Source organism: Xenopus laevis, chromosome 6L (assembly GCF_017654675.1).
Source record: "Xenopus laevis strain J_2021 chromosome 6L, Xenopus_laevis_v10.1, whole genome shotgun sequence".
Taxonomy (NCBI): Eukaryota; Metazoa; Chordata; class Amphibia; order Anura; family Pipidae; genus Xenopus; species Xenopus laevis.
The window spans coordinates 149,662,397-149,673,916 of NC_054381.1; the positions used below are offsets into that span (position 1 = coordinate 149,662,397).

Sequence of the window (11,520 nt, forward strand, 5' to 3'; positions counted from 1 at the left end):
AGATAACAGGTCCCTTGGGAGAAGTCAGACTCACAGCTTAAAGGGCAATTCACCTTCTTTAGTAATAACTGAAAAAAAACCACCGAAATATGTTCAAACTTGTTTCTGTTCAGACCGCGATACACACGCCAGCTTTTTTGTTCCTCTTTTTATTTCCAAAATGTTGGGAGGTATGTTACAATGTCACTCAATTAGAAACCATTTCAGCTGCATTAGAAGCCACCAGACCTTGGTTTATGTGCCATTAGCACATTAATCTTAGTTTAGCTTTGTTTACGGTGGCGGAGCAGCTGTTCTTCCCCACCAACACCTATTATTATAATTATTATTATCCTGATTAAACATCACAGGGGGTCTGCTCGTTCCCTTTCATGCGGCCTCTTGCTTGTGTAGCCCACCACTGAGGTCAGACTCTTCCTTGACCTGAACTCATTTGTGTATTTTCCCTTTTAACAAGGCAGTGTCTGATCAGACTTCAGGACTGAACTATGGCTTTGAGGACCAAACACCCAGCAGTGCTGAAGGGGTTAAGCGGGAGCACCTGTATTCCCAGACATCTGTCCTTTGTTTTACTTTGCCGGGCTGAGACTCCTTTTATTGGACCCACATGAAAGTTACTGGTAGATGATGTTATTTCACATGAGCTCCAAGCCACACAAGGCTGCACCTCAGACGTTCATCAGATCTTGTGTGGTCTGCGCTCTACTCACTGTAACGCAAGGACAGTACATCGAAACCTGTTTCCTTTTTATTTTCTCTCTGAAGTGAACTTGGTTTTGTATTTGGAAATTAAATTTTCAGGTAAGTAAACCTGTCCCAGTCATGTGCATAAGAACATAGACGGAGAAAGAGTCTTCCGGATCATTAGAAAGCGTAAATATTGGAGTGGTAGGATTGTATTACAGGTATAGGATCTGTTATCACGGAAACCAATTATCTAGAAAGCTCTGAATTATGGAAAGGCCGTCTCGCATAGACTCCATTTGATCCAAACAATCCAAATTTTTAAAACCGATTTCCTTTTTCTCTGAAATAATAATAAAACAGTAGCTTTGGCTTGATCCCAACTAAGATATAATTAATCCTTATTGGAAGCAAAATCAGCCTTTTGGGTTTATTTAATGTTTACATGATTTTCTCGTTTTATTGGATGTTCCAGAATAAACAGCAAGAGGATAATAACATGACTGCTACATTCATGCAGACTCAACATCATACAACAAGTGTGATAGTTCAAAAAGAACTTGAATATGAGGTAAAAATGTTAGAAAAAACAACAAGTTTCTAGTTAGTATTAAACAGAGTAGCAATTATGTGAATATATGAAAAATAATAAAATGAATAAAAAATAAATAATACAACAAAAAACAATATAACAATAAATAAATAATCCAGTGGATGAAAAAGAAAAGACAAGAAAACCATTGTACATTCTAGTAGACTTAAGGTATGAAGATCCAAATTATAGAAAGATCTGTTATCTGGATACCCCAGGTCCAGAGCATTCTGGATAATGGGTATCATGCCTGTACCTTAACGGGGTGGTTCACCTTAGAGTTAACTTTTAGGGGCAGATTTATCAAGGGTCGAAGTGAATTCGAGGGAATTTTCGAAGTAAAAAAATTAGAAATTCTAAGTAATTTTTTGGATACTTCAACCATCGAATAGGATACTATGACTTTGAATTTACTTCGAATTTTATTCGAAGTAAAGTATTTAGAATATTCGAACATTCGAAGTACTGTCTCTTTAAAAAAACTTTGACTTCAATAGTTCGCCTAATTAAACCTGCTGAAGTGCTATGTTAGCCGCCCTATGGGGACCTTCTAATGCATTTTTCTAAGTTTTTTGTCATCGAAGTAAAAGCGTACGATCGATCGCTGAAATCGTTCGATCGCACAATTTTACTTTGACCGCAAAACGGTCAAATTCGGTAAAAAACTTCGACTTCGATAGTCGAAGTATAGCCATTCGATGGCCGAATTTCAAAGTATATTTCACTTCAAAATTCGACCTTTGATAAATCTGCCCCTATGTATGTTATGGAATGGCTAATTCTAAGAAACCTTTCAGTTTGTCTTATTTTTTTCCTTTTTTTTTATTATAGTTTTAGTTATTTGCCTTCTTCTTCTCACTCTTTCCAGATAAAAATAGTAGATCCAAATAGTTGAAACTTTGCCCTCCTGTGTTGGGAGCCCCAGAAATGGGATCCATTATCCGGAAATCCATTATCCAGAAAGCCGCAAGTTATTGGAAAGGCCGTCTCCCATAGACTCCATTTTATCCAAGTAAAAAATGATTTCCTTTTTCTCTGTAATAATTAAACAGTAGCTTGTACTTGATCCCAACTAAAGGTGACCATACACAGAGAGATCCCTAGGGTCCAACGATCGGATCCTAACGAATGGTAACGGGCGGTCGGATCGTGGGACCGCATCAACTAACAGATGCGTCCGTGATCCAACGGGATTTTTAGTCCCATCCGATCGAGATCTGGCCGACTTTCAACCAGATCTCGATTGGGGAAGCCCGTCGGGGGACTCGGTCTGTCGGCAGCTTTTATCGGCCCGTATATGGCCACCTTAATATATAATCAATCCTTATTGGAAGCAGAACCAGCCTATTGGGTTCATTTAATGTTTACATGATAGTAGATTTAAGGTATGAAGTTCTAAATTATGGAAAGATCCGTTATCTGGAAAAGCCCAGGTCCTGAGCATTTTGGATAACAGATCCCATACCTGTAGCAAGTACATAGACATAACCCTGTATGTAAGAGCTTTTAACCAGTGGCCTTATTATATAACAACCTTCTGAGCACCAAGATGATGGGTTTCAGATCCCATATTTGTATCAGCCTTGTTCTTTGTGTACTTTATATAGTGAATAAAGTACCCCCTCTTGTAAAATATAAGGATATTATAAGTTACCGAGGAGTTTCATGACCATATAAAAACACGAGGCCAAAGGCCAAGTGTTTTTATACAGGTCATGGAACTCCGAGGTAACTTCTAATATCCTCATATTTTACAACTGGGGGTACTTTATTTATTATAATACACAAGTTTCAGTGAGTCATGTGACAGAAATGACATCAGAACTCACCGTTTATAACTGATGACATCAGAACTCACCGTTTATAAGGATATAATTTACAAGATATTCATAGCTTTTGTGTATTATATTCTTATATTAAAACATAAGCCTCAATATGTACTTTTCAGACTCCTCGGTTGCTTCCCATAAGGTTCTTTGACGTTCAAGTAAAAGCAATGATTCTGTCATACGGAGAGCCAAATCATCTGTTTATAGGTCATCTGCAGGCCTTCTATCGCTGAGATGCAGAACCCATTACTACTTATTCATGTTTTATTTCTCAGAATGTGTGTATACAGCGCCATGGAAAAATACAATGAAGGATTGAATAAAGTCGAGGGGGGGGGGAGAGACATCTATGAAGATGAAGAAAGGCCTGCTCACACCATCCATTGTTTGACTTCTGCTCAGACTTACATTTTAAAGTTTATGTATTAATGTATAATCTCATAAGTTATACAAAGCATTGATCGTATAAACCATTTCTGACAGAACCCCCAGTTAGCAGAATGAATTGCTCTCCGAAGATTTTTATTCTGTATGACATTCTATGGACTGTACCAATGTTGTTTACATGTCAGCCTTTTATTCTTTAACAGAAGATCAGTTTTTTGGGTGGGAAGACAAGGACATATTCTTTTCCCTGCTTCTCCTCCAACTGGAAAATCAAAAGGCGCATTTATCAAAGGCTGAGATCAGAGGTTTGCATTTAATAAGGGGCTCACGGGAGTTAATCAAGTTTCTCTCGATTTAGGGCAGAGACACGGTCAGATTCGGGGAGATTAGTCGCTCGGTGACAATAGATCCTCCCTTCATTAAGTAACATCCACTGGAAAAATCTCTGTCTGTTGTTTTCCAACACCTCTTCTCAACAGTATGGAGATTATTCCACAAGATTCATTCTTTCAATCAGTTTCTCAAAATGATCCTTGGGCAATGGTTTGGTTAATGCATCTGCCACCATAGTCTCTGTTGGACAGTACTGCAATTCAATGATGCCCTGATCTTGAGAGTCCCTCAAAAGGTGATTCATTTCAAAGTTTGCCTGTGGTCTTTGAACAATATCATCACTGTCCCCTTCTTGCTCATAACCGACTAGCACATCATCCACATAGATCAATACGTATATCCATCTGTTGGTTTCTTTCTTACTGTAAAGACATGGATCTGCCTTGCTTCTGGAAAATCCTCCATGTAAAAGGACTTGATTTATTTTCTCATTCCAGGCTCTGGCAGCTTGTTTAAGTCCATATAGGCCCTCCTGAAGCTTGCATACCAAATCTATGGTTTCTGGATTCACAAAACCGGGTGGTTGTTCCATGTATAGGTCTTCATCAATTTCACCATAAAGGTGAAGGTGTCTTAGTTGCATACCTTTGCTGGCTGCCATACATAGGAGTGTTCTCACAGTTGTATGTTTCACTACTGGAGCAAAAGCTTCATCATAGTCCTGACCAAATTTTCATGAGTTCCCTTTGGTGACTAATCTCGCCTTGTTACGCTCAACTTCTCCATTTGCATTGTATTTCGCTTTAAATATCCACTTACGACCTATTGCTTTGCGACCCTGACGTAACTGAATCAAAGTCCATGTTTCAGTTTTGTTCAAGGAATCGATTTCCTCTTGTGCTGAAACTTGCCATTTTTTGGCTTCATTTTTTGGTAGCTGATTGATTTCTTCCCAGGAGTTTGGTTCGAATATTTCTTGTGTGTAAGCTTTGCAAGAGTATCTAGGAGCTGGTATGCCTTTTGTGGTGCGGGTTGACCTTCAAAGTTCAGTTTCCTCTGTGACATTTTGTTGTTGAGTTGTACTTTGTGAATTTTCCATTATGTGCTTCATAGAGTCAGTATCGAACTGGCCCACCGGGATACCAGGAAAACTCCGGGTGGGCCCAGGTGTCAGTGGTCCCTCATGCTGCTAAACTTTTGGCCTATTTCATGGCCATTCCCTATTTCTAAGAGAACAAAGAGGCTAAATAGATGGAATAATTGATTATAGTATGTAAAGAGAACAGACTAGGAGAATAGAGGTTGATTGAGGAGATGAAGAATATTGAGTGGGCCCCTGGTCTGTTTTATGGTGGGTCCCTGGTCTAAGGTTTTTGGGTGGGCCCCTGGTGTCCCAGTCCGACACTGCATAGAGTCACCTGTTTTGTCAAGTGGTTATACCCCTCCTGTCACAGATACTGTTGTTGTCTCTTCAGAGGATTCGGGTATCATGGTTTTTGATAAGGAAGACTCGTCAAAATATACGCTGTGGCTTACTGTCACTTTGCAGGTTTTAGGATTTAGAACTCTGTAAGCTTTTCTTTGCTCACTGTATCCAACCAATAAACCTTCTGTAGCTCTGTCTCCCAGTTTGTGGCATTTTATACTTGGAATGTGCCTTGCAACCAAATGTTCTCAAGTGATTTACACTAGGTTTCTTACCATTCCACAAGGGGTAGCTGCTATAGATTTTGTTGGTAGACGGTTTTGTAGGTATGTTGCTGTAGTTCTTGCTTCTCCCCAGAATTTGTTTGGGAGGTTGGCATCATTCAGCATACACCTTGTCATCTCTACAAGTGTGCGATTCTTTCTTTCTGCTACACCGTTCTGTTCTGGAGTGTATGGAGCACTTGTTTGATGTTGAATGCCTTGTTCCTTTAGATATGCTTTAGCTTCAATGCTTGTGTACTCCCTCCATTGTCAGATCTTAGTGTCACAGGATTGCGCTGGAATGTGTTTGTGGATTCTGCGATGTACTCTTTGAATTTATCCAGGTGTCTGTCTGCTGTTCCCTCAGCTATAATTTCTGAACCATTCTGAATTGTGCATACTTTGCCTTTAAAATGAACAGAGCACTGATAGGAGCATACAGTTCTAATTCTGGAACATACAGTTCATCCTTCACAAGTATATTCCGTTTTTGTCCTGTGTTTGTGACACAGTTCACTTAGCCTTGACCAATTCCTTTCACAATGATGTTGTTCCCATTTGTAAGGAACGCTTTGTCATTTGTATGACAGTCTATGATTCAAGAAATGAATCTTATCACTTGTCATGTGACTCGTTGCTCCTGAGTCAATACACCAGTTTGATGAGCAGTTATCTTGAGTAAGCTTGAAACATCCACAACATCCACTCCACTGTGTATCTATACCATCTGGAGTTTTATGTGCAACACCCTTTGCAATTTCTTTTGCTGTCTTTGCCACTGCATGTTTTTGTTCATTTTTCCATATCAAGCAGTCTTTCTTTAAATAGCATGGCTTTTTACAGCGAAAACACAATCTGCCCTGTGCATCATCTTTTGCAATTTTTCCAGCTTTAAGAGCAGTTTCTGGTGCTATCGTTTCTTTCACAGCTCTGTTTTCCTTTTTGTGATTATATTCATCAATTAACTTGCCTTTGACATGTTCTAGAGTTATTTCTGACTCTGGTCTGACTTCAGTGGCATTTATCAGAGGGCTATATGATTCAGTATGGCTGCATAGAAGGAGAGCTAGAATGGCTTTAATTTTCTCTCCAATTCCTCTGAGCTGTTCTGCAATTTCTAAAGTTGCATTTAAATGTTCCTGCATTTCCTGATTTTTCTGCTGTATAGTTTATGCAGCAGGTACAGTTTACTGTTTACGTTTGATCTCTCATGGAGTGCCTGCAGTGCTTTCCACATACCTTTTGCTGTAGTTTCTTTCCTGATGTGAATCAGTTGATCATCTTTCACCAATAGGCTAATAACTGCTTTAGCCTGTCTGTTTCTTTTATCCCAATGCTCAGGATTGATTTCTGGTCACTCTGTGCTGAGTACCTCCCACATGTCATCCTTACATAAAAGCATTTCCACCTTAAATTTCCATAGCTGACAGTTGCTGTTATTCAGCTTTGCTATACCTGACCTGACCTCCAGACCAGCTGCCATTTTAAGTAACATGCACTGTAACAATCTCTGTCTGTTGTTTTCCAACACCCCCCAGCAAAGACAGGTCTGCTAATCAGCTGCCTTGTCTTACATTGTATCAACAGTCTGAACCACCAGTGCAGAGAATAGAAAGGCACAGACAGACACTACGTTCAATAGCAATACATATACACTTAACTTAAAGCTATTTTTTAAAGCAAATTTTCTTAATCCTAGTAGAATTCTCTTTTTAAACCCAAGTGTGCTTTGGTCTTATTAATAATTAAAGCACTGAAGGGTCCTTTTTCTCATGGAAGCTGTGACAGCGGGTTATCCTGTGGGGCTCCCTAGAATTTGAAGTGGCATTTGAATTCATTATCTTCTCTTTCTCTTTCTAATACTCCTAAAGGTTGCTGGATTTGTGGTCTTATCGTTTAGAGCTCTTTATGAGTTAGTGTAAAATAATATTACGACCACAGTCCAGTATACTTTGACTGTCTTTACTTTGTGGTGTTCCTGAGATAAAAAAAAATTGAGATACGGCTCCTGGGACAGCTCCACCTCTACAATTTTTCCTTTTCAATCTATTTCCATGAGCTCAAGCGCTCCATTAATTTAATTGTTAATTCGCTAATTTAGTATTAATCCATTTGTGTGGCATAATCTAATCAACTGTAGGATAATTTGATGTAATTAATTGAAGCACCTGGCACTTTATATTTATAATATTGGGGATAGATCAATTCTCCTTTGAACTCAAGCATCTTGCACTGTGTTTAGTTAATAAATCACTGCCATTTATTTAATATCTTATAATTCTATTTTGAAAGAGGAACAATGTTGAATTGATGAATGAGGCAATAATCAATTATCAAGCACCAATCACTTTATTATTTAAGTCGATGAAAGCAATATTCACAGAACACAATTAATGCTAATAATTTATTACTCCTTATGTGAATACGATTATTACTTAGAATTAATGAAATTGGTGAGTTGATTGGTGGGAGGTTAATGAATTGATTTATCAAGTATAATTAATTTAAGGGTTTCTAACAATCAGCAAGTAAGGAATATATGGGGTACTTTCCTCTCTCTCCAAGGCAATTTTAATTGTCCAACCTGATACAGGTATGGGCCAGGGTATGATAAATTTCAAAAATCAAATTTGATTTTTTTTAAAACTTGAATCGAATTTCAATAACTCCCTTGTCGAATTTGACATTTTTGACCATTGAAAAATTCAGATTTCGAATTCAAATTTTCAATTTGACCCTTGATAAATCTGCCCCTAAAATGTCAAAAGGAAAGCCCATTAGTAGTATTGCTAATTACACACACCTTCTCATGCATTTATGTTCAGAACTTTGCAGTTTGTATGATTGACGCTTTGAAAACTCAATTTTTTTTTTCCGATTATCCAGCACAGATCATGACGTCAAGAAACGATTTAAGGGTCATTTGCCATTGACTTCTACATGACCTTGACAAGTTTGAGATGGAGTTTTTTTCAGATTTGGATTTTTAGCAGCTTAATTTAAAAAAATTCAAGGTTTTCTTTTTTCGACAAAAATTTGAGCTTCCCTCCTAAAAACCTTGACCAGAAAAAAAAAATCAAGGTTCAATAAATGACCCCCTTACAATATAATGAGCTAGGATCAGTTGGAAATTTGGGATTTGGAGATTTACTCATTCATGATTTCTTAAATACTATTCGGTTTGAAGTTTATCGTTCAGTGCACAAAGTTCCAAGTTGTTTCGCTGTTTTAATGAGCTTAAAGAACTTTACCTCAAGATGTTACTTTCACATTTTTGGGTACAGGGATGGGACCTGTTATCCAGAGTGCTCAAGACCTGGGGTTTTCCGGATAAGGGGTCTTTTGGATCTCCATAACTTAAGTCTACTAGAAAATAATTTAAACATTAAATAAATCCAATAGGATTGTTTTGCCTCTAATAAGGATTGATTATATCTCAGCTGGGATCAAGTATGATTAAAATGGAGTCTATAGGAGATTGTGTTGTTGTAATTTGGAGCTTTTTGAATAATGGGTTTCTGGACAATGGATGCCATACCTGTACTATTAAGGCTTATCAGTAGGCAATATGCACATTATTGAGATTCTGTACCAGCCCAAGGCAACCACAGCCCTTTAGCAGTAAAGATCTGTGTCTCCAAAGATGCCCCAGTAGCTCCCCATCTTCTTTTCTGCTGATTCACTGCACATACTCTGTGCTGCTGTCACTTACTGAGCTTAGGGACCCACTCACAATATACAGTACACATAGAATAGAAATGTCACAATATAAGGCTGATTAGTAATTAATACAGATAATTACTACATGGCAGCACAGAAACCAGTGCAATTAGCATCAGAATTTAATAATCAGCAAACCTGTAGCATCAGCTTATATTACAGCCAGGGAAGCTCATTTTCTGCTGGATAATTAGTGACGAGCCCTAAGCTTAGCTTCTCAACAGCCAATCAGAGCCCACTGAGCATGTGAGTGTCACAGACACTTTCCAAGATGGTGACCCCCTGTGACAAGTTTGAAGTCCTGGATCATTGCTGCTATTGACAAGCTGAAACTTTAGCCTTGTGCAATAAGTTCATTATATAAAATATGGCATTTTAGCCCTATTCATTTTTAGGGTTTAAACTCTTATTTGGCTTAGTACATCCCCCCCCCAGATATCACACTGAAAAAAAACCCCACCCCTGAATTATAGGCTTTCCTTGTAATATAACATTCACTTCAGCCCGCTTACATTTTCATAGTTCCCCTTTTCCAAAATTCAGTGGGACAGCAAGTCCCCTCTCTCCAGTCTGTTACAGCTCAAATAAAACATAATAAACACAACAGGGCAGTATATGCATACAGCACACTGTGTATATACTATATCTTCCTGTGTGCAATCATAATGCAATCATTCAATATCAAAGTCCCTGTTGATACAAGTATCACTTGCTTAATATAGTCCACATGCTACAATATATGTATTTATATACTGTATACATATGTATGTGTGTGTATGTGTTAGAGGCAAGAGAAATGTTTCTCCAGGTGGGACTCCTAGTTTCCTACCTGAGATTCAATGATTCATCAACCCTGAAATTTTTCATAGAAATGCTACTGAAACATTTTTTATTTACAAACTGACAAATTTACTTCTAAAGGAGCAAAATTAGGATTCATTGCATGGCTTCATATTTAACTTGATATTCCCTCATTCCATTTGCTATTACAGGTATGGGATCCGTTATCCGGAAACTCATCCAGTGTTGGACTGGGACACCAGGGGCCCACCCAAAAACCTTTGACCAAGGGCCGACCAATTTATCTTAGACCAGGGGCCCCCTCTTAGTACTATTATTCTTCCTCTACTCACTCAACTTCTATTCTCCTAGTCTCTTTTATTTACATACTGTAACGCTTTCTTGGCCTATTCTGCCAATTAGGAGTTAAGGGTGACCAGCTAGGTAGTGAGCATGGGTTACATTGCGAATCCTCACCCAGGGCAGAGCCTTCGCCAAATGGAAGCTTCCCCTTTAAACTGTAGTTGAACTACAACTCACAGGCATATAAGTGCAAAATAGAATAATGGACGCCAGGAGGTTCTTTAAAAAGGTAAAACAGGAGCACAGATTTATTATGCCAGAGGCAAATGACCACAGGTTTACTTACAAATATACGAAGGACACAGCAGGTGGAATCACTTTGGACAGTACAAGGTTCACAGTCAGACAGGTGCGACTCCCAAAAGATATTGCAGATAGGTGTACATCAATTCCCAGTTCAACCGACGATGCACAGTGAGGGGATCGGGATCTATCAGTTAAGGTATGAAGATCCAAATTATGGAATGATCTGTTATCCGGAAATCCCCAGGTCCCGAGTATTCTGGATAACAGGTCCCATACCTGTATAAGACAAATAATAAAGGAAGAGGCAGACCAGATGGTATGAATGGGCTCTTCCTTCATTTCACCCATAGACACAGGGAATTGTAACTGTAGTGCAACTGCCAGGGGAGCAGTCCAAGCAGACCTCATTATATTGAAGGGGTAAAATAAAAACTGTCAGAGGTGGTCATGCTCACTAATGTTGCATGTGACTGGTTTAAAGGGGTTGTTCACAGTTTAATTAAGTTTTAAAATCATGTACAGCGTACAATTTGCAATATGTTTACTTTTTATACTATTTGGTTTTTTTGAGTTATTTAGCTTTATATTCAGCAGCTCTCCAGTTAGCAATTTCAATAATCTGGTTGCTAGGGTCCAAATGGACCTAGCAACCAGGCATCGATTTAACTAAGAGACTGGAATATGAATAGGAGAGGCCTGAATAAAAAGATGTCATACAAGTAGCAATAACAATAAATGTGTAGCCTAACGGAGAATCTGGTTTTTTGAAAGCTGCAAAGAGTGCGAAGAAAAAGACAAATAATTAAAAAATTATAAAAAAGAAAAAATAAAGTTGCTTAGAATTAGCCATTCTATAACATTCTAAAATAAAACGTAAAGGGGAACCACTCATTTAAC

General features: G+C 38.4%; 1 protein-coding gene across 1 annotated transcript in view; it reads right to left on the reverse strand.

Moving 5' to 3' along the window:
- The window catches only part of LOC108719399, an 85,140-nt gene extending 80,672 nt beyond the window's left edge, over positions 1-4,468 (reverse strand). The window contains exon 1 of the mRNA XM_041565672.1: positions 4,080-4,468. Coding sequence (XP_041421606.1) covers positions 4,080-4,468 — 389 coding nt within the window. The remainder of the gene's footprint in view (positions 1-4,079) is intronic.
- Between the last annotated feature and the right edge of the window lie 7,052 nt (positions 4,469-11,520).